We start from the raw sequence: 24,606 nt of genomic DNA on the forward strand, positions 1-24,606 counted from the left end.
AACATACATACATTTTTCATATACTAAAGACTAAAATGTAAATGGGTACAAGTATAATAGTGAAAATCAACTTTTAAAGAGAAATGAAGCACTTTAAACAGATTAATATTTTATTAACATATAAAACTGGAAAAATACACGGCCACTCATTTTCTTAAACATAGATAAAATATGAATCTTTTGAATGATTATATGCAAATGAATTGAAAGCTTTACGCTTCTTGAATAAAATTTTCGTAACAGAAATCAGCCATTAATGTCTGTTAAGAAGTTGAATCCATTGTCTTTAATACAGCATAGCTTTTTGGTTTTTCTTTCAAGGTTTGACAAAACAACAAAAGTTCCTTCATCATTTACATACTTCTTGCTCAATTCAAGCTCCCAAGTAACTAATAATCGCCAGCTCATCCCATGAGCCATTCTATCAACCGAACGATTCTTATAAAGTCGGCGTCTAGTAACGATGATAGGACATCGATATTTACGTGAGAGCTCTTCAAATGATTTGGATACCTCTTGGAGATGTGACATAAAAGCTGCTTGCTTTTTAATACGTTTCTTATCTGACAAATGAAATGCAGCTATATCATCTACCATGATCATGTATCGCTTCTCTGTCTCAGCAATATGGCAACATAACACTTTAAGAGCGCTTACAAACTCTTGACTACTGGTGCAATGAAAACAAAACTGATGCTTTAACCTGCTTATAGCGAAATCTCTGAGCTCAGCTTTAGATAAGCCTTCACTTGTATGCAAAAAATCAAGCCTTTCTACAATTATGTTAACTAATCTCTCAGCATCAAACATACTTTCATTAGATATGAAGAAGACAGGAGTATCTAAGCCCCCAATTTCATGTGACTGAAACTGAAATGGCAAAATACAGCGAGCCAAAAAGTGATGTAATAACTCTGATTTCCCAGTAGATTGGGCCCCTGTTATTTCCACAACATCTTGACAAGAAAAATAAGGAAAAATATTGGTTTCTAAAACTGTAAGAACAGCAGTTGTCCCATACCGGCACATCAGCTGAAAAAAGAAAAGAGATTTCAGCACAAAAACAAAATTAAATTAGGAAGATCATTGTTAGAAGTATTTTCAAATATTGATTTAAAATACAGTTGCATAGAAGTTATTTTCAGGGCCTTGTCCAAGGGGAGGGTTTTAGGGTTTAAAACCCTCCAATTGGAGAAAAAAATGATAAAATACCAAATGAAGAAAAGTGCTCACTTGACTTAAAATTAACTTTAATGTTGAATTTTGTTTGCAACATTATAAAAACAAAACAACCTACTTAAGTAATCAATAAGAATCGAACTGCATAAATAACTAGCACTATATTTGGCAACATTAGTGATTTATTACTTACATAAGCATTACAGAACATTTCCAACCTATTTTTTTTACAGAATTAGTAGATCCATGCATTTTGAATTTCAATTTTAAAAAGGTTTGAAAAATTGTCGGCGTACGCAAAGGAATAGTGTTATTTTGATAACAGATTTTTGCTTCTTCAAAAAATTCTTTGTGAAAGGTCCCTTTTGGTTGATAAGAATTTTGTGAAGGATCCATTTTAGTTGATCCGAATTTTATGGTGGATCCAATTTCGTTGATCGTATTTTTGAGAAAGGTTCGCTAACAACCCAAATTTTCTCTGGTCTTACCCCTACAGAGTCAATAACTAACTTTAAAATACTAACTAGATAATCTTACACATACATCCACTCAGTGGTTGGAAAAACTACATTTTGTTTGTAGCAAACTACAACTACTTTGTTACAAATGTAGTTAGCTACAGCTACTTTTTTTTTAAATGTAGCAACTACATACTACTTTTGAAATGTAGTCGCTACTTCGCTACTTTTCAAAAAAAAAAAAAGAAGTAAATAAAGAGCATACACACTAGGGTGTCCCACAAAAAATGAAAGTCGATTTTTCAAGTCACATACCTGCTTATATTTTTCCTGTTACATCAAAAAATTGTGAAGAAAAGTTTCACATAATTAAAACAACGGCAACCCGTGCCGACTTGCACCTGAAAGTGTAAACCAGCACTAGGCCAAATCGGAAAAAAAATAATAATAATACTTTTTTTCCAAAACTCGAAATTTCTGCTGATAAATTGTTGCCCCTATACCCCACACCACACATATACCACAAAAACACTTCTTCAAATTAAAAAACATTTAAATGTCCCACACTTGGCCTAAAAATTATAAATTTCTTAAAAAATTTGATTTTTTCCAATTTATTTTTTGAAAATTACATATAAATTTAAATAAAATATCAAATATCAAAAAGCAAACACATTTTCAGATCAACATTTGCAAATGAATAATAAAAAAAAAAGTATTTGAAATGAAAAATTTAATTTAACCTTGAAAAAAAATCCGTATTTTTGAGTACGATGTGGAAGACTTTAATATTGCAGAAGAGCAAAAACTTATATTTAACCCTAATTATCTACTTCATTTATATTTTTCAACTTGATAATTTTATTAAAATTTGCCACATTTTTTAAAATATGTATCGAAAAAATCTATTTTTTGAAGAAAATTATAAATTTTAGGCCAAGTGTGGGATGCCTAAATGTTTTTTAATTTGAGTCAATGTTTTCGTGGTACATGTGGGGGAAAAGGGGCAAGGTTTTATCAACAGAAATGTCCAGTTTCTAAAAAAAGTTTATTTTTCTTATTTTAGCATTACAAGTGCTGGTTTGTACCTTCAGACGGAAGTCGGCACTGGTTGCCGTTGTTCAAAGAATGAAACATTTTTACAATTATTTTGCTCTAAAAGGAAAAATATAAGAGGGTGTGCAACTTGAAAAATCAACTTTAGATTTTTTTTAGAACACCATAATGCACAAACATACCGTTTGGGGATTGTGATAAAAGGGGGGTTGTGAAAAAGGTTTAGGTTGATAAAATAGCTCATCTGAACAAGGAAGCAACTAAGAACTATCTATTATTTCTTTCTTCTTTTCCTTCCAAAAATGCCCGTTATCATACTCTTATATATCACTTTAATGTTCGTATTCATTGCAGGCCAGCCAAGACAATTTAATATCATCCTGTTCCATAACATTTACAGTAACTTCTTTACTTGGTGAATACTGTAAAAGCACTTGCTTTTGTGAGATTTTAATTTTCACGATTTTCACGTGCCCTTCGTAATCACAAAAACTTAAGCCTCGCGAAATATTTTTGTTTTGCAACTTTCGGTCTGTTCATATAAAATTCACGAAATTTTAAATTCGCGAAATCACTGATATCTCAATTTTTGCGAAAATAAGTGCTTTTACAGTATTGGAACAGTAGGAGAGAGCTTGGTACCTTGGGACACTTTTCACATTTTAATTTTTAACATCAGTTATTTAAATCCAGCTTGAAATCTAAAAGTCACATTAAAATATTTCAACATATTTCCCTGCAATATATATTTTTTTAAATTCAGACAGTTTTAAAATACAATATTGCCAGCCATTTAAAGGAAGAGTTCTAAACAGTCCCAAGGTACAACATCCTATTATACCTTGGGACATATCATGTTGTTCCATGGGACACTATTCGTGATTCAAGAAACAACCATATACTTGCACAAATTTTGCACAGAAAAGCAAAAAAAAAAAAAAACTTTTTTCATGGTAATGAATTAAATCACGAATTATCATTCTCTCACAAAATCATCAATTTAACTCTTTTGATGCTGATTGATAGTATGGCACCATTCAGTAGTGAAGATTACTGTTAGAGATTACAAAAAACATGGCTGCTAGAAATAGATTCTTAGAAATTAGAAGCGTCCCAAGGTACAACAATCTCCCCTAATCTCTTTGAAATCTAAAACGTTCGTCCATGGGCCATTCTCGGCAGCCAGGGGGTTATTGCTAATTCATACACTTTTCTTTTTAAATCAAGCTCTATTCAATATAAATATTGATGAAATATGAAAACTACAATGGCAAACAAGCAAATGGCATCAAACAGATAAAACGTATGACGTCAAAATGATATGTCTAAGGTCAGCTCATATTTTTATGAGTCATTTCTCTTTGCATCCGCTGATGTACTTCTGTAAAATTTGCGCCAGTAAATTAGTTTCCAGAAATCACTACAAACTACTATTTTTTGTATTGAACTACTCGCTAACTTTTTTTTAAAAAGTAGTGCACTACACTACAAACTCTTAAAAATGCAGCTACTACAGTAGCGTCGCTACTTACTTGTAGCACGCTACTTCCAACCACTGCATCCACTCATCATAAAAGTGCAGATATTGAATAGAAAATTAAAGAGCTCTATCATTAAACAGAACATAAAGTACCATCAGAAAATTTATAAAAGGCCAAGAAAGTTATAGAAAATAATAATATTCAGAGATGAAAGCATAAAATTTAAATGCTAAAAAATATTTATTACTTGGGTAGGGGTCTCAGTTTCCTTTCGTGTTTCTTTCCAAGTGTTTAACATACTTCTAACAAGCGCTAAGATCTAAAAAAACAAAAAGCTCATATTAACTATGAGACTGATCAAGCAAGAGAAGAACTAAAATCAAAACAAAGGAGACATTTTTATCAGGGTTGGCAAGTTTTTGCCGGGTGCGGAAAAAACCACGGTTTTTACCGCCCGGCAAAAATAGGTTTTTGCCAGTTTTTGCCAAAGTGGCAAAAATAGATTTTGTGTTAACAACTCACGAACAGTTTTTTTTTTCCTTTTTATATAAAAGTAAAAGCATGAAAAGATTTTGATAAAATTTTAATTCAATTATTTTTATAGTTTAAAAAAATTAAGGTTTAACTTACTTTTTTTAAGTAATGGAGCATTTTTACTTTTAAATTTTTAAACATTAACATAAAATTTCAGTTAGTAACATCTAAGACAAATAATTAACTTACAATGAAAATGTAATTAGCTTATTTATTATAGCATTTTTTACAGAATACTAAATATCTATACGAAGTATACTTAATCAAGATGCAACTATAAAATAAAAGAAATAAAAGTTGGCTCATTCATAGGCGGATTTAGGACTGAGTTCCTGGGGGGGCAGGATTTTTTTTTGAGCTACATTTTACATTGCCCCCCCCCCTCCCGATGTTTTGGTCTGTTTTCCTGTGATGCATAAGACCATGCTTTACTTTTTTTGTGTTGTTTTCATGCTGTCCTATTTGAATTGACCTTAAGAGAGGTGACTGGTATCAAGAGAGTGACGCAGGGCTCCCTTTTAAGTAGGACATAGAATATTCCCTAATGTAGGGGGTCTGGGGGTTAGTCCCCCAGAGGAAATTTTGTAAAATGGATATAAAATTCTGCATTTCGAAGCCTTAAAAGAGTTAATTGGATAGACAAAAATCTCGGGGGAAAAAAGAATATTTTTTTTTGTTTTAAGTTTTATGATTTAAATGTGCTTTGTGATGTAAGTTAATACTTTAAAAGAAATGCTATACAGATTTAGAAAATATGTAACATGAGAGTAGCATACTACTTATTAGAACAATTCATAATTTATACACTTGATGATAAGAAATAAAATTGAAGCACACTTTGCTTAGGAGTTTCAAAGACTTGTCAAATTATTTTCAAGGTTTGGTTGGTTAGATTGGGTGTTTTGGCACAAGAGCCCTAGTAGGTTATACTGCGCAAATTCTTTACAAGGATTTTAGAACATTTGATAATTTAAAGCACCTCATTTGCACTTTCCAGTCGCTGAAATTGAGTTCTAGATTATACAATTGTACAGTATTATTCAAACTTTGTAAAAAAAAAAACAGCTACTTTAAGTTTAAAAGGAAAAATAAACTATAGAATTCTCTCATTACAACAACCTTTTTTTTAATTATAAGCAGTGCAGAAAACGAAAAGGAATAGAGGTAGTGTATCATTTTCTCCTGGCTAAACAGATTAACAATATGCAGTAGAAGCAAGATAAAAGCAATCAATACAAAAGAATTTCCAAAATACTGCATTTGGGATTAAATAAATAGCAAGATATGAAACATGCGAGTCACAAAAATTTATTTCAAGTAATATGTTAAAAACGTAAGCACCATGATTTTTACACTTTTGATGCAGGATGTAGCAAGGAGCTGAATTTGACATGTTTTGGCATTCTGCCCCCTACCATTTGTTAGAAATTTTAAAATTTCAGGTTTGTAACCACACATTTCCAAATATTCAAGGTTTTCAAGCACTTGAAAATGAAATTAGTTTTTTTCAAGCACTTTTCCATTTTTTAAAGAACAAATCATGCAATATTTCTGCGAGTTACGGACCCACTTCAAAGCAGTAGCCCGAAGCTATAGCTTGTTTATCTTATAGGCAAATCCAGCCCTATATGTAATTCAATCTTACCTGCAGATTTTTGTAATTTTTATGAAAATTCGTCAGTTTTTACGGTTAAAGGGTTTTTACAATTTTACCAATCTAAACGTGTGAATTCCAGAAGGTTCTTCAAAATCTTTTGTCTGTAAGAGAATACAAAATGTTTTTGAAGTCACGCAAATTGAAAATAAACATTCTGAGAAAGAAAACAAATCATAACGAGTAGATTGTTCTGTTAGCGCCAATGGGGGAGGGGGGTTCTCTTTGTTTTAGGTTCTAATTTAATACTTGTCAATTATTATAAGTGTTGCAGCTGAATGCATAGCTCGTTTACCCTATGTTTTCATTTATGTACTTGCCCAAATGGTTTTCAGTCCAAAATAGTGAATATAGGCATATATTTAGCACCCCAGTGACAACTGTACTACAGTCGACTCTCATTATAACGACCACACATTATAAAGACTGTCCCATTATAACGACCAGTGGTAAAAGTCCCAACTGTTTTCCTATGACTTCAACGTTAATTTGCCTTCGTTATAACGGCCATTCTATATCGTCTAATCCAATACAACGACCGAATTCAGCGGAAGCTATTTCTGGTGTTCTTTCCAATAAGACAAATTTATAGCTTGAAATGACCTTGATTATTGTTTACGGACATCTGCCTGAAGTTTTCAATGTCAAATCCAACTTTGAGGGGGGTGGAATTACCATTCAGCACAGCTAGAAAAATAATGGGAGGAAAAATCGAGAAATTTCCAGATTCCTAAGAAAAGAGATTTGACAGATGTGTTGGTAGTTTGGTGTTTGAATCTAATGGTTTTTAAGATTTGGGGTTCTCAAGGGACTTTTAAATGTTTCTTTGAAAAGCAAAAAAAAAAAAAAAAACACGATTTATCACCTATATCTGAAACGGAAAATAATGTTTTGCAAAAATCACGTCTGCTAAAAAGGAAAATATCTGTTTCTGGTTTTATCGTCAGAAAATGTAGTGCTAGCAGTAGTAGTAGCAGATTTGTAAGTGTGTAACATTTTCCTCCCTATATTTTCTACTTTAAAAGTTCTTTAATATTCTGTTATAGTATTTTTCACACAATTTTTCTCAAAATTCCTATGATAAAAATAATTTGGGCATTTAACTGGAATGTTTGAAAAAGTACCATTTTTTTAATGGAACAACGGGGCATGCATGATGACTGTGTATATATTTTTAAATTATACCTCTTATAACAACCACTCATTATAAAGATCCTTTTCTCTGGGACGGAAATGGTCGTCATATCGAGCGTCGACTGTATTTGTATTTAATGTTGTTTTTTTTTTCTTTTCTCCAATCAGAAAAGGACATTCGCTATTCTCTTCATTTTCATTGAACTATTCAAAAAAGAAAAAAAAATAAGGATTTTTTTTGTTTTAAGATTTTGGAAGATGTGTTCTTACTATTTTAAGTCCCCCCAAAACTGGGGGGCATTGCCCCTATGCCCCCCTCCAATAAATCCAAATATAAAAATTCTCCCTTCTGAACTAGTCAAAAAAGAAAAAAAAATGACTTTTTAAAATTTTTTTGTAAGATGTGTTGTTACTATATAAAGTCCTCCCGAAACTGGGGGGGCATTTCCCCCTCTGCCCCCCCCCATAAATCCGCCCATGGGCTCATTCTGAAAAAAAAAATGTTTTAGCAAACATTTAAAATCTTAAGTTTTGCAATCCCAACATTTGTTTTTAATTTATTTTTCACCTTTTAAATTAGAAGTAACGTGGAGAGACATATCTAATATATTAAAGTGCATTATTTATATTATATTGTCACTATTTCTTGATTAACAATATAATGCTACATTATTTGCAATTAGGTTTTTGCCGTTTTTTCCTTTTTTGCTGGTTTTTTCCATTTTTGCCATGGTTTTTTCCACTGTCCCAGCAAAAATACCTTTTTGCCGTCAAAAAACCCAACCCTGATTTTTATACATTGAAACCATTATTAGAACAAAATTGACAAGCTTCATTTTCAAAGCCATGAATCACAAGATATAACATTTATATTTTTAGGTTTCTTAACATAATTAAAAAGTGTAAAATACTGATTTATGTTTTTCATACTTTTTAAGATTAGTCTGAAAATCATTTGAAATTCTTTTTTCAGTCCAGCAATTGATCAAAAAGGTAAACTTTAAATGCAACAAAAATAAAGATAAGAGGGGTGGGGCACGTTGGTCTGCTTTTTTACTTATCATTTTTTTTCTCATCAAAAAATTTAATGAGCAGTTCCATTTTCTACAATAAGTTTCACTAAACACTTCTCAACACCACAGATTTTTTTTGGAAGCGTTGAATAAATTGATAAACTTTTTTTATAATACTTTTTAACAGAACCTCGTAAAGTGGACTAACGTGCCCCACGGATGGGGTATATTGGTCCGCCTGGTGGGGCAAGTCGGACCGTATAACTCAAGGAACATTTGTTATAATTTTAGTGATAAATACTATCAAACTTCGTAACTAAATTATTCTCTGTTGGGTCATTCTTCAAAAAGCGTAACTTTTCTGTCACACACCTTTTACAGTAAAAAGTTTAAGGAACAATTCATTTAACAATGATTTTTAATTTCATCAAAAATAAATCTGGGTGTTTCTCCAAAAACCTGACATTTTCCAGTCACAATTTTTTTCCTAAATAAAAATACTGAAAAAAAATCTGAAAAAAATTATATTTACTCTTTGTTAGGAACTTATTAAGGGGAAAATAGAGGGAACTCACTTTAACTATGCTACACCCTCAAAACAGGGGGTCAAATTTTCAAACAGCAAGAGACTGACAAGCAGCACCGAGAGAGTTACAAAATGAATTTCTTCATGGGTTATTTAAAATGTAACTATGGTAATAAAGAAATAACTGAAGCCTAAATCAAAAAGTATGGTTATTAAATGACAAAACAAAATTTATGTAAAACCTCCCTTAACAGACACCCCCAATTTTTTCGAGTACAAGTCCCATATAGGTTTTTCCACATTATTCACTCTGAATAGCTTACACTCCGAATAACAGACATTCATTTCAATGAAAAATAATCGATTGCTACATTAAAACTTTAAGTTAGCCATGCACAGTAAGATAGAATATACAAAAAGAAGAGTTACCTTCTCATTACCTGCTAATTGTTTTATGGTTTAAGAAATACAAACATAAAACAAAAAGGGAATCAGCAATATTAATAATATATTGTTACAAATCCTGTAAATAGTAAATATTGTAGGAACGTAACCTGTAAATAGTTTCCCGTAATGAATATACAACCCCTTTTTCATTCGGCTAAAGTATACGACCCCTATTTTCTTTCTTTTCATTGATAACGGTCAACGCATTTCGAGAAGCGTGTGGAATATTTGAGAAAATTCTTTTCGGTGTATTTAAGCCGTTAGCGATGGATAAACAGTTAGTTTCGATTGATATTTCGAACTGATAGCATTTTGCTCTGTTTATAGCGAGGCATTTCGCTGTGTTGTTTTCGTATTTGGAAGTAAATACGTGTGTAAACGTTGAGTTTACGGTGTTGTGTGATAATTGCTTAATTGCTGATGAATAATTTAGCAGTTGTTGAAGATCTTTCCTGTACATAGTGTAAATAAATTTCCTGTGTTTTTATCAAGAACTGTGTTTTCATTTCAAGAAAGTGGAAGTCGCACCGAATCCGTTACAATTTGGCGCCCAACGTGGGGCGCCAAATTGTAACGGATGTGTATGTATATAAAACATTAAAAGGGATGTTAAATACAGTTGGCTCTCTGTTTAACGACTTTCAAGGGACCACAAAAAATCGTCCTTAAATAGAATGCTTTTAACACTATAGTGGACCATCTGGGACCGTGAAAAGCCGTCTTCAAATAGAGAAAGTCGTTAAATAGAGCGTCGTTAAACAGAGAGCCAACTGTAGTATATTTTTATAGCTTTATGTCAGTTTAAGAATTTTTTAAATAATATGACTATTTCTTTAAAAATGCTATTTTAAGGCTTTCTGCACGAATTCAAATGATCTGCAATGCTCCCCCAAGTTTTTTATGTACATTTCGGTAACTACAAAGTGTATTTTTTATACCATTAGAAATGAAGTAAGTTATTTTTTGAAAAAAAAATACGTCTTTAGCATTGCCGATTGAGGGCTTTTGCACGACTTCAAATTTTTTAAATAATTTTTTTTAATATTTTTCTCGTTATTAGGATGTCAATGCGCAAATTTTCTGCGCTATTAGAAATTGATTAGAAAAAAAGTGTTTATCGACACACCCTACTGCACATTGTATACAGGTATAGAGACACTCTTATTCAAATGTTATACACAGTGCATATTGTTTTTGACTCAGCTGTTCATTATTCTTTTGCCATTACAGTAGTTCTGCCTGAGTCTTGGCTTAAGGCTCAACTAAACTGCTCAACATTTTAGCGCTTATAATTTCTGAAAATTGTTTGGTATATTTCAACATTGTTGTTCAGCACTGCCTCAACTATTTAGTATAACATCAGTTAATTTAATATGCTGCTATTTAAAAATTAAAGAACCTCCTATGGTTCTTTATGCAAAAAAACGACAATGTAATTAAATTAAATATGCAGAAAATGTAAATAAAAGATACGGAATTAATCAGTTAAAAATTTAAAAAAAAAAAGAATTAATGCATTTATAATACTTTAAATATGCCTGTTTTCTTTCTTATTCTTTGAGAAGTGAAAAAATTTCCAGTAATGCAAAACAATCATTGAACTGGAGCAGAGGATGTAGAAATTGAAAAATACTTTGGTAGTATTATTTTTAGCAAAAGGGTACATATGAGTGTTAGATGCCTTTTTTTACTACCTGACATCTAATCTAAACCCTGGTAAATAAGATTTTTTTTTTTTTGTATGTTTTCAAAATAATACATACAAAATAGTATGTATTATTTTATGTTTTTTTAAATATATGAAAGTATATATTTAAAAAAACAAAAGCTTTTTATTGTGTGAAACTCAGTTGTACTTTTGAAATTGTACTTTTTCTGCTAAAATACGATTTTGAGGCGGCAATGTGCTTTGCTTGATTGCCTAACATTGACAGATGAAAAGGGAAATTGATGAAAGACCAATTTTAAGGATTTGAGAAAGACATTCCCAAGAGGCCTTGAGACGTTCCTGTCAAAGGCGCCCACAGGGTACTAATTGCACTAAACACTTAAGATTGGTCTCGATTTATGACTCTAATTTGCAAACAGGGATGAGCACTTGGGTAACAACAGGGGTAGCTTGAAGTCGTTTTCTATGTTACTCTTGAACTAAGTTATTTTTCCATACAATAGTAGAAGGGTGGATTAAATTTTTTCACTTTCAGAAAGTCAAGATTACACGATTATAAGGCTAGATTACGATTTATTTTACTAGTGTTCACTCTAGAAAAAAAAAGGGCAGGGTGCTGGCCTTTGAAAGGGGCACTTTTTTAAAAAAGGGCACTATTTCAATGCGGTGTCCCCCCACCCAAGACCAATGATGCACCACTCAAATAGTACTAAGCGCTCAAGAAAAAAAAAGAGAGGATAAATAACACTCAAAACACCTTGCAAAAATTCAAACAGTCTAGTCTGCACCATGACCCCCCCCCCCCAAGGGTGGATCCAGGCTCCGGTTAAGGGGGGGTCACCATATGTGTACCCAAAAACAATGGTATCTTGGTGGGGGGGGGGTTACGAAATGCTCGTCAAAAAAAAGGGGGGTTCTTCGGTCTAAATCGTAGTTTTACCAATTTTTCGTTATGTATGAAGAATCTGAAAACGTTGGTATTGAAATCTTGTGCTTGTTTCTTACTTACCAACAATTTGTTGTTGCATTATTATCATACATAAAACAAAAAATACAGTATGCTTCTGAGAAAACTATGTATACTAGTCGACCCGTGCGGAACTCCGCACTGTGCTTCGAATCGTTTCATAAGGCATTTCGCTCTTTAAGAATTTCAAAGGAAGAACATTATGACGAAGAACCGAAAAAAAAGGTAAGCGCAGAAGAGAAGGCATGTAATTTAAAGACATCAGTAACAAAACCTCGTTAAATACAACGTTGTGATAATTTGATCATAGCTCCCCTTTTAATCGTACATATTTTCAATGCAAACATAAATGTCATTAAAAGTGTGGCTGAGTGGTGACTCGTGAAAAAGCAATAATTGTGCATGTGAAAAAACAGGTTGTGGCAAATACTGTCCTGCACATGTCAGCATCTGACGATAAAAAAAGAAACATTAAAGAGATATTTATTGGCACGTATTCGAATTGGCGCCATTCTGACTAACAGAACGACACCCCAACAAACCTAGCAATTGCGCCTTCCTTTTCGAAAGCTATTCATTGAAGGAATGCGTAGTAAAAAACAGCAAAAAAGCTTTTTGCCAAAAAAAAATAATAATAATAAGATCATGCATCTGTGTTTTGTCATTAACCAGCATGATACGATTTAAAATTATTCCCAAAGCATGGAATTTGATTAAAGAATGACGAAGATCTCACGTAGCGATTGAAACAAACATTCTAGAGAAGTAATAAATTTGATTGAAAATAAGTGTTTTTATCTTTGAATATTGAACTATTTCACATAGAAGGTTGCTTTAACCGTTACGGCTTAAATGCCCTCACATGTTTCTCTTTTAATCGAACACTAAAAATTCAAAACCAAAACCAGTTGAACTGAGTCCGTTCTTAAGCGTAATTTTTCGAACGTAGACAAAATGTATTTTTCTTTTCAGCAGAAAGCAGAGGAGTAGAAAATAATTTCTTGCTAATGAAGTTGATAATACTTTTAATGCTTTATATCGTATTCGCGCGAATAAAAAATTAAAGGTTTACTGAGTGAAACTCGTAGTTTTAATCGGGCGTAGTATTTTTTCATTTGTACAAAAGGTCGAACACTGCTATTAAAAACATCTACATTTTAGCATACAATAAAAATGTTTTTCTGCAAAAAAAGGATTTCTTTAGGTAAATCTAATACTTTTTTATGCTTACATTATGTTGAGTGGTCTGGATGTATTCAAAGAACACAGTTCGATTAACAATCAACTTATCCGAATGATAACTGTAGCCTGCATAAAGGAGTCGAAACACCAAGTAGCATTCCCACTGCATTTATTTTATTAGGTGTGTATGTTATGAGCACATGTAATGCGTAATACTAATATAAATTTGATATTATGTCGGACAGCCCAAGCTTGCCCGAAGTTCAGATTGTTTATAGCCGAACGCTCTACCGAAAAAAACTTATCAATTAAACCGAACAACTAAGTCCAGTGCTGTTAAGCTTTATTAAAATATAAACACACACACAGGCCATTTTTTTTTTTTTTTTTTTGCCGAAAGCGACGTAAAAAATGGAAAACTGCATTAGAACTTTGCTTTAAAAAATGCATAAGAACTACAGGCAGCATCAAGGTTTTGAAACAGCAAGAGGCGATTTCGAAAACTTGAATTTTCGACCGTAAGTCTTTTTTTCGTCATTGGCCAGCCTGATAAGTTTTCAAATGAGAGGGGATTAATATATAAGATAAGATATTGAAGAAAAATGTTTTTATTTTTGAAAATTTTTACAATTTGTTATCGCAGGCTGCTTAAACCGTTATAACTTAGATGGCAGCATGTGTTCATCATTTAACAGCACGGTTAAAATACAAAATAAATTGAACTATGCTTTCGAATGTAGTAAAAATGTGATAAGCTATTTGTTTTTTAGCAAAAAGAAGAAAAAATATATATTTTACCCTTCAAATTGAGGTAGTATTTTATTTATTTGTACAAAGAGTCAAAAACTCATTAGAAGAATATATATTTCAATATACGATTTATTATTTTTTTTCTGAACAAAAAACAATTCTATTGTAGTCTGAAATCTTAAACCTGTTACTTACATTTTCGCTTACATTATGCTTTAATTTTCTTTCCAGAGCCAAAGCTTCAAAAAAAAAAAAAAAAAACATGTGCAATTTCGAAGTAATTTAGCACAAAATCACTGAATGTTTTCATATCAGCAAGGAGCATTTCCTTCTCATTTAATCTATTCCCTCATAGTTGTTATCCATTTAATTCAGTGTTCATGTAATGCGCGATATTTCTCTAATTTTTTTGTTGCAGATTGTTTGGACGTGGGCCCGAACACGTAATCTCCTGTTTACGAAGAGAACGCTCTGCCGATCAAGCTACTCAGCTCTGTCGGTCATAGCGCAAATTGAAGTTATAAGTTTGACCGAAAACTTTATTCTGGTTCTTTAAAACAGGTTTTTTCGGCTAAAAGAAACAATTTTCAGACCTTTGGTCTATTTTTCGTCAGTAGCCAGCACCATAAGCTATAAAATAAGCCGTAAATCAAAGAAATCGATCAAGAATTGAGGGAAATTTGGCGTAGAAACCAAAAACAGGCTACAGAAATAATATATAAGGATTCTAAATGTTACAATTTTTAAACTTTGTGGAGGCCTGATCTTTCTAATTTGAACTAGGAGCAGCAGCAGTCATTTATGTTGGTCAATGCACTAGATTATACTAAAATGAAAAAAAAATTATAAAACGAACAAGAATTTCAAATTGTACAAATACCATACTGAATAGTCAGCAGCAGATTTTAGGGGAAGTCCAGGGGGTTCAGGCCCCTCCCAAAGGAATAAATTAATGCAACTATTTCTTTAATTTTTTTAATTCACTTCTCTTTTACATAAATAAAAAACTTTCAGTCATAAAAAGAACACAAAACACACAAAGCATATTTGATTAAAAGTATTTTTTTTTGCTAAGAAAGTACAATAAACTCTCTCTATTCTGAACTCATTAGACCGAACGAAAGTCTTTAGTTTAAGAGGGTGTTCAGTATAGGGGGAGACGGAAGTAATGCATACGTGATTCCCAGGACCATCAAAATGTGTTCAGAATATCTGGGTGTTGAGGTAAAAGAGTCAACTGCATTTCAGGAGTCAGAGGCCAGAGCGGCTGAATACATTTAACTCATCGAAGAACCTAATACTGTGTTTTGTCTGTTAATTCCTCTTTGAGGGAATCAACTATTAACATTTTAAAATAATGTGCAGCCTAGAAGAGTCATTTCTATCAAAGAAGTTATTTTGGAAACAATAGATTTATTTTTTAGCTTATAAAAAATGTAGAATGAAAACAATCGCATGGTAGTTCCTTGGCTAAGCCATATATTAGAAATGGCATTATTAATAGAAACGGCATTTAGTATCAAAATGGTATGTCATCTGTATCAGGGCATTAAGAACAAATTAACTACTTTGAAAGAAATAATTTCTACATAAAATAAAATATAATATAATACAATGCTACTTATGTAAATATACTATAAACTAAATGCAATAAAACTTAAACGTTATGAAGGTATGATTTTCTTAGTTACATAATATTTTATAGTTAACACATAAATTAATTTATAAAAACTCAAATGAAGTATGGGTATAACCAAAAACCTTACCCTCGTGTAATAATCATTATGACAATGTTTCTAATTGAAACCGCTTATTTTATAGCATCTCGGTGAAATTATACAGGGTTTTTAGTAGGGGAATGTAGGGCAAAGTGAAATAGTTCATATGACTGAGCTTTTTCAAAATGAACAAATTGGAAATTTGTTTTGAAAATTACAGTATATAAAGAAAAAACATTGTATTTTATAACAAAACTTGCATTGAAACCTTATTTTTGATTTTTGGCAGTAAAATTATTTCTTCAAATAAAAAAGTGGAAAATGTTCACTTTTTTTTTCCATGGGGAAAAGAGAAAATTGAAATATTTTTCGAATGAAATATGTTCTATTCGATTGTGAAAAATATTTTTGATCAAATTACTAAGTAAATAAAACGTGAATGATTTATTAGATGATTGAATGAGTGACTTCGACTAATTGTGAGAAATATTAAAAACACAAGTAAGCTAAATATTAACTAAATAAATACTGCACCGAATATTGGAAGTTCCCAATTCATCATTCGATAATATCAAAATAATTTTTGAGTTACAACAAAATATTACAATTTGAGTATCATTTTTTAAAAATTGCTTGTATTATCATACGATTAGATTTTCGGAGGTAATATTTTCTTGATTGGAATAGACTACACATGACACATCTTACTACATAGTTAAAATAATACTTGTTAAGTAGCGCTAAAAACGGAGTAGATATTTCACCATTTCACTTTGCCCTGCTATTTCACTTTGCCCCACATTCCCCTTCTAAATTGGCTTGAAATGTTAAACATATTTTACCTCCACATCAAAAGTGGGTTAGTGTGTACTATTTATGCATTAAAAAGTAGTTTAATTAACCTTAAGGGATCCTAAAAAACATTTGAAAATAAATTCATGAAAACTTTGTTAGGAAAAATAACATTGGTGAAGGTGAGCGCTTTTCAATTTCCGGGGTCCCATCCAAATATTATTGTAGTATTTCTGAAGGGTTTTCTTCCACACATTTTCTCACAAGACAAAGTTTAACTTCCTTTTCGACTTCTTTGCGAATCTAGTGATTATGTGGTCAATGTTTACATCAATGTCTCTGTGGATATTTAAGAGAGAAAGTCCCACAAGGCGTTCCTCACACATTCAGGCTCTTAACCAGGTTTTTAAATGCCGAGAAGGTTCGCTCACTTGTGGCAATACTAACTGGCAATGTAGCTATGAGTCGAAGAAGGCAATTTATTCCAGGATACATGCCCTTGTCTCATTCTTCGATAAGTTTTATGATACCTGGAGGGAAATCTTTAACTGGATTTTGATTCTTTTCCTGTGTCCACTTCCCGACCCTTTACTTTAACCCCTGCCCCACCCCCCTCTTTACTTTTTATTTAAAAGCAAAGCCTCTACATTGTCTTGTTTCTTAGAGGTACCAGGTATTTTGTGTTGAGATATGCATTGCAGTCTATATATAACTGCAATATGCTGCTTCAAACTGCTTAAAGCCAGAGCTCTCAGCTCGAAAATCTTTCTAATTTAAATACAAAAACACTTCCCCCACCCCCTATTTTTGCGCTTGGATATAATTTAAATTTGTACACAAATTGGGTGATCCTCAATTTCTCCTTCGAAAAAATCTGTAACTGGAAGATTAAAAAGGATCTGGTAGGTAATGTCTGTTTTGGTTAAGGCGGTGGGGTCATGACCCCCCCCCCTGGATCCACGCTTGTTCCCTTTCCCCCTTAATTTTGCGCTTGGATATAATTTAAATTTGTACACAAACTGGGTGATCCTCAATTTCTCTTTCGAAAAAAATCTGTAACTGGAAGATTAAAAAGGATCTGGTGGGTAATGTTTGGTTTGGTTAAGGGGGTGGGGTCATGACCCTCATGATCCCCCCCTCTTGGACCCACGCTTTTCACCTCCGTAAATTTTGTGCTTGGATATAATTAAATTTTTTATACAAACTGGGTAATCCTCAATTTCTTTTCGAAAAAAGCTGTAACTGGAAGAATAAAAAGGATCTGGTGGGTAATGTTTGGTCTGGTTAAGGGGAGTAGGCTCATGATCCCCATGACCCCCCTCCCCTTGGATCCACACTTGCCCCTCCCCCCCCCCCCCTTAATTTTGCACTTGGATATAATTTAAATTTGTTCATAAAGTGGGGGATCCTCAATTTCTCTTTCGAGAAAACCTGTAACTGGAAGATTAAAAAGGTTCTGTTGGCAGGGCCGCGCCAAGCTTGATCGGCGCCGTCGTGCAAATGTCTTTTGAGCGCTCTTATGCAGTGACGCTCGAGAAAAATATAGTTAATTCCTAGGATCAGGTTTTGTAAACAAGTGCAACATGAAAAAAAATACATTTGACATTTAACTTATTAAAATAAAAACAATCTGTAAATTTTCAATTTTAGAACGCAGTGTACGTGTTTACTTTTCAAGTATGGGCGGGTGTAAGGGACGGGTGATTGGAACTGACTTTTGGAATCTTTTTCTCTTGGAAACCTTGCATTGAGTTGCCGTTAAAAAAAGAGATGGCCAGTTTCAGTTAATCAAAGCATTTTACCCCAACAATTAAAAAAAAAATTTTGGAATGTGATCGAAATAATTATTGCTTACTAGTATGCAGCTTAAATTTCTAATATTTGATATACTGCCCAGAAAGCAAGATGTCTATTTCTGGACTTTATATTGATCGATATTTAGTTTGTATCTGAAGAGAATGTTTCAAAATATAGAAAATTTTGAAAAACTTTCTTGACCGAGATAGCGGGTTTTTTTTTCAGGCTGGGCCCGGTTTGAGCAATCCGGCGTGTGATGTGCAATGCGTTTTTGGAAATAAAAATATTTTTAACATCAAAGTTAACACCGCTCTAAATATCTCTCTAATCTATACATATAATAAAATAACATGTTTGTGTGTGTGTGTGTGTGTGTGGCGCGCTTCCCGGGAAAACGGCAAGGCCTACAAAGATGAAATTTGGTATACAGGTGCTGTTTTTGCCGAAGATATGCACCTCGGGCTTCGATTTTTGATATTTTAATAAGGAAAAAAGTTATTTAATAATTTATGTGTTTTTTTGCACTTTTTATTACCTTTTACTTCACAGACCCCGAATCAATCACACCACACAAATATATTTTGTACTGTAGTGTAGGAAGTTTAATTTTAAATATGATGAATGAAAAAAGTTTGAAGACAGAGCAATTTTTGTATTTTTTACGAATTTTCGAAAAAACCTTTAATTTGCAGTTTTTTCCGGGGTTTTTTTTTTTCTAATATCATCCTGCGAGAAGTATCAAAGCCTCATTTCTAAAATTTAAGTTGGTTATAGTAAAAACATTTCGCCCTCTTCAAAAGAAAAAAGTTCTTAAGAATAAGCAATAGTTTTTTTTTTACAATTTTTTTAAGCTGAACACATCATGTCTTTCCACGCATCGGTCGAAAAAAGGTTCTTCATTCCTTTATGCCTCTGACGTCACTACTTGGATTTTGATTCGATATTTATTACGGAATCTTAATCGCAAACAATGGTAATCTTTTTTTTTTACTATATAGCTTACTTCTACATTTTATGACGTGATGACCACGTGTTTTTCCGGCTGCGCTTGCTTTATTTCTTTCCTTTTGTTTTTATTTAGGGATTGCATTTATTTCTTTTTCCATCCCCCCCACCTCCAAGTTGGACGTTTTGCTGTATCTATAAAACGAAATATTTCATAGTTGTGCGCATTTAATTCAATAAAAACAGCGAGATTTTCTTTTCTTTGTCAAACGCTACTTTTTGCACACTAGGGGGAATTTTGGAGATAACTTTTTTTTACTCAACTTAAATTTTAAAAAAAAGCGTTTTTTTGAGTGATCTTTGTTTTTATTATGAAATGGGCGGGGAGGTTAAAATAAATAGTGGTAGATCGTAAAGGTAGATAGCCGCCGAAGGCGGCAATCTTGGCATAAAAATGTGAATGGCACAAAAAAAGATAGAGATGGACTGATTAATACTGCTGCCAAATTTATTAAAACAGCCGTCGAAGGCGGCAAATGCTAAGTAAAAAGGTAAAGTTAGCCAAACAGCCGCCGTAGGTGGCTGCTTGCATAAAAGGCGAATGGCGTAAAAAGGCGAACCAGCTGGTCGCCGCAGGCGGCTAGTTAATAAATAATTATTTAAAGTGTTATGCCGGTAAAAATATGACAACAGAGTACTGAATAGATTTCTAAATTGAAGTAGAAGATATTTCCCCTTAAAATCTGAAACTGAAATCTTTTCCGGTAAGATCAAAAATTTTAAGATACAAAACCGTTATAAAAGGCATTGAATTTAAGATCCAAAACAAATACATAGTCTCTCCAAAGTTTTTTTTTTTTTTTTTTTTAATTTAATTCACAAATAGTTAAAAAGATAAAAGGGAGAGAGGAGAATCAACTAATTATGGTCAACTCTTTTCGGAACTAAAAATGTAACCTAAATTATTGTCTACAATGTATAAATATTACACACATCAAAGTAATATGCAAATGTGCTTACCGTATTTTTTTTAAATGTATGATAACATGAAGCAGTGGAATTACAACGAATTAAAAATCACAAAATACTATGTTTGCACAAATTATAATACAAGATATTCACCTCAAGAACCAAAAAGGGGATAAGCATATTTCTTGCTCCTCGTACGCTCAACCCTTTACCCTTGTGTAATAAAGACCGAAATAGCATTCATGGCTCCACATTAAGAAGGAAAATGCTAATGTATGCGTTAATTAATGTCACTTGTTTTCAGTGTAAAAATATAGCGCTTTTGAATAGCATGTTTAGACACAACAAGTCAATAATTTTTCCTTTTAGATTCTCAGTGAGACGGATTAATTGTTTCAATGATCAGTATGATTTCACTGCCTCCATTAAATGTCATGAAGAATTCCATTTTACTTTTCGGTTAGAGTTTATTTTCCTTTCATTTGAAGCATTTTTGATCGGTAGAGTTCGGCGCCCTTTAGGCTCTGGCGCCGTCGTGCGCCGCACGACCTTGCACATAGGGACGGCACGGCCCTGTCTGTTGGGCTATGTTTGGTCTAGCTAGGGGGGGGGGGTCATGACTCCATGACCTCCCCCTTGACCCACACTTGCCCCCCCCCATAATTTTGTGCTTGGATATAATTTAAATTTGTTCACAAACTGGGTGGTCTTCAATTTCTCCTTCGAGAAATTCAGTAACAGGAAGATTAAAAAGGCCCTGTTGTGTAATGTTTGGTCTGGCTAAGGGGGGGGGGGGGTCATGACCCCTCCCCATTGGATCCGCGCTTGACCCCCCCCCCCCCCTTGATCGCTGTCACCACTGACTTTAGTATTAAATATAATTTCATCCAGAAAACGCACTCGTCTTCAGAATAGGGTTAGTTCACCCCCCCCCCCCACAAATGCCAACTGACCTAAGCACATTTTCCACATTCCATAGGAACATTAAGCTAATGCTGAAACTTGGTTTTGGATGTTTTTCAACAATTTTCAGGCCATAATTTTAACTACCTATAAGATAAGAGTAAAAAAAAATTCTAGGCATTTCAAAACCCTTTGAATTTTAATTTAAGAAGAACAGTATTTAATTACTGATCTCCAATTCCTACCAAAGAAACAGCCTAGTAATGTGTATTGTGCCATTAAGTATTTTAGGAGACATCAAAATCGTGATGAGTGTAAATTCTCCTTTTTTAAATATATTACACTTCAAATAGAATAACTTGTATGTCAAAAGTATGCTTTTTTTATGTCAATAAGCGTTTTAAATAATCTGTTATATGTATCACACACACACACACACAAAGATAATAAAAATACTTAGCAAAAAGAAAAGAATTGAATGAACACCCTGTCAATGCGATATATTTCCATTTCAAACCGTTTTTAGGGGGGGGAGGGGGATGGGAATAAGGGCTAAAAATCCAAGATATTCAAAAAAATACCCTTGGATTTTAGCCCAGTAAGCTTTGTAGTATGTTCTTCTTAGGAAACAATCAGAAAGTTAACTTTCCAGAAACAGATGTGAAAAGATTGCTACACAATCACTAGCAATGCGCTAAAATTAGCTAAGCCTAATTTCCACAAATGGTTTTTAAAAAAATTCAGATAGGTGATGCTCTTGCCCCACTTTTATTGAGAAAGTGCGGCCCTAGAGCACAATAGTTTAAAATGTTTTTTTCAACTTTTTTACCTGCAATGATTTTAACAGGCTCATGTCTCGGGAAACACACTAAAACAGGTAACATACGAAATAAAAATTAAAAAATTTGTATCAAGTCTTGTAATGTCTAGGCCTTAAAAAAGTTGAACTGTACAATTTAAGGGCAGCACTTCCCCCAACTCACCTTACATACAATCCTAATTAGTACTCATACATGGCCATGAGTATCAAATACACAAAAAAAAATAATATTGCTTTTTCATAGACTAATAATAAGAGTAGACCGAGCTTTCTCATTCTTGCTGATGAAGAAAATTGGTTCATAGATGTATCATGTGACTAGTGGAAGGGCTTGGCAAAGACTTTGGCAGCATGGTTGCTAGATGGCAGCATTATCTACAGTTTGGCACTCGACATGTATTTTACGACAATGTGTTTTCATTAAAAAAACTTCCAGGTGCAGAGATTGAACTGTTTTTCTTTTAGTTATGCATTATTTTGACATTAGTAATAGTTTTTGATCAGTTTTCGGTAACTTTTATTTCATTTGGAGCTGTCAGCGTTGGCGTGAACGAAATGACGCAAATGTTTTGCGTTAACGCAAAAATGTACCAATCGGTATCTTAAATTGAAACTGTAGGTAAAAATCTTACCGTTTGCTGATTCTTCTTGGTCGCTTGCATCTTTTATTGCTTAGAGAGTTATTGAAATTGACTAAAGAAAATGCACAATACTATCTAAACGAAAAACTCACTATATTAACAAAATATTTACAACTTAGAATAACAAATTTACAAATCGGACTCCATAAAAGATCATTCTTCCGTGTTCCATAAATTCTATTTATTTTATTTCGCGATGGCGTTGATCGTCTGCTACGATTAACGCACGCTGTTGCTAGGATATCCACCAGTCACATGGTTTGGTTTATGAGCAGCAAAAGGGTTGCCATAGCTCAGTCTACTCTTATTATTAGTCTATGTGCTTTTTAAAATAGTAGTTGGAAAAAGGCATGTGGAAACTGAAAATGACAAGTATTAAAGTTTGCTTAAAGTTGCTAGAGAAGCTGCCTTTTCATTTTTCAAAAGCATACACGGAACCCTGGCAGCAACTTGGAGTGGAAAATTTATACTTTTTTTTTGATTAACATAAAAACTTGAAGGAAGATGGATAAGGGGGGGGGGGGCAATTACAAGTTTTGCCAAATCTTGGGGAAAAAAGTAGATCCGGCACTGAATTTATTGAATATATCTTTTCTCTAATTGTTCATAATGCTGTAAAATACGGGAACGTCGATTTATTAATATCAATATTTTATTAAATATAATTTTTATTTTATTAATCCTGCTTTATTTACTAATTTATTATTTTTTTGAACGTAGGTTAAAAAAACACATCATACGCAATTAGTTTAGAGCTAAATAATTATAAATTGATAAGTTTTGCTCTTCAAAAAGCGACATTTTGATTCCACTTTTTTTTCTGAAACACATGTCAAACAAGAACTGCGAGTGATAATTATAATAAAAAAATCAAGCTACAAAATTAAAAATAAGAAACTGACACCAACTATCTTCAATCCATTTCACTTTTTTTAAATTGAGCAACGTGAGATTAAAACTATGAACAAAGGAAAATTTTCACGATTATGTGATGAACGTTTCATATGGACTTTCGGAACATGAACTGAGAAAATTAGTTATAACTTAAATCTTACACAGATATCAATGCGTATTTTGCAATAGTTACCTCATAAGAAATATAAAAGATCGAAAAATAAAATATTGCTTTAAAAAGCTCTAAAAGCTATTTCGGATAGAGAATTTCTATTAAATCACAACTACTAATTTCGCAACAATGCATTCAACTTCCATAACAAAACAGTTACGTTATATCTGTAGCCACAGGAAAAATAATTCTCTTCAAAATTTTTGCTGTGGCTCAACTTTCTTATTTTTTTTTTTTTTTTTTCAAATTAGAATTATAAAGTAGTTGCGTGAAAAATCATCATCACAGCTCTTTATCATAAAGCGGATCGAAGTACAATATAAATTTCATGAAATTATACAACCCCTATTCCTATTCAGAGTCACAACTGACTACAACTGTATTTTTGTCCAGGACTGCATACTAAGTGCCTTGCCTCCATTATTTTATATACCAATAGATGGCAGCACCATCACCGGATCGAACAGTTAATGAGAATTTAGAACTAGTCCAGGAGCTAATAGCTACCTGGTGCTAGCACCCCCAGAGGTATCGCTTCACTTGGAGGACATTGAGACCACGAGCATATTTAACGTCGCCCAGTCCCCTTTAATGACGACGGTGGGTCTTCGACGATCGAGGTTCGAACCCAGGACCCTCCACACCGCTATCGGTTCCCTCGGTGATAAACCGGTTACTAGCTCGTTTTATATAGCTTCACCGGTAGATCCACCGGTCGATCGCAATCAAAGCTGATTGACTGGTTCATTGAAATTTGAAATTGAAACATGTGATATTTGTAACAAGCAATTAGTATTCTTCACTTGCGCGTTATTCTTCCCCGCAAGTAGCTGGGGATCAACCGAGAGCGTTCGATGAAGCATCGGTTGGTGAACAACCGGTGAATTACCACTGACGTCATTAGT

General features: G+C 33.1%; 1 protein-coding gene across 1 annotated transcript; it reads right to left on the minus strand.

Annotated features, from left to right (window-relative positions):
- Positions 1-134: 134 nt before the first annotated feature.
- Positions 135-23,846, minus strand: LOC129219196 (DNA repair protein XRCC2-like). The gene is made up of 3 exons (XM_054853525.1): positions 23,723-23,846; positions 4,422-4,493; positions 135-1,032 (listed from the first exon to the last, which is right to left on the minus strand). Exons 2-3 carry the CDS (start codon positions 4,470-4,472, stop codon positions 247-249), a joined length of 837 nt encoding a protein of 278 aa, XP_054709500.1. The 5' UTR covers positions 4,473-4,493; positions 23,723-23,846; the 3' UTR covers positions 135-246.
- Between the last annotated feature and the right edge of the window lie 760 nt (positions 23,847-24,606).

This window comes from Uloborus diversus, chromosome 3, assembly GCF_026930045.1.
Source record: "Uloborus diversus isolate 005 chromosome 3, Udiv.v.3.1, whole genome shotgun sequence".
In the NCBI taxonomy this organism is placed as follows: Eukaryota; Metazoa; Arthropoda; class Arachnida; order Araneae; family Uloboridae; genus Uloborus; species Uloborus diversus.

What these genes read in the sequence shown, in the direction of transcription:
- LOC129219196 (XM_054853525.1), bottom strand. Translation starts at nt 4,472, where the DNA reads ATGTTAAACACTTGGAAAGAAACACGAAAGGAAACTGAGACCCCTACC. An exon ending in AAACTGAGACCCCTACCCAA is followed by an intron (nt 1,033 to 4,421) that starts GTAATAAATATT and finishes TTCTTTTTTCAG; the next exon opens with CTGATGTGCCGGTATGGGAC.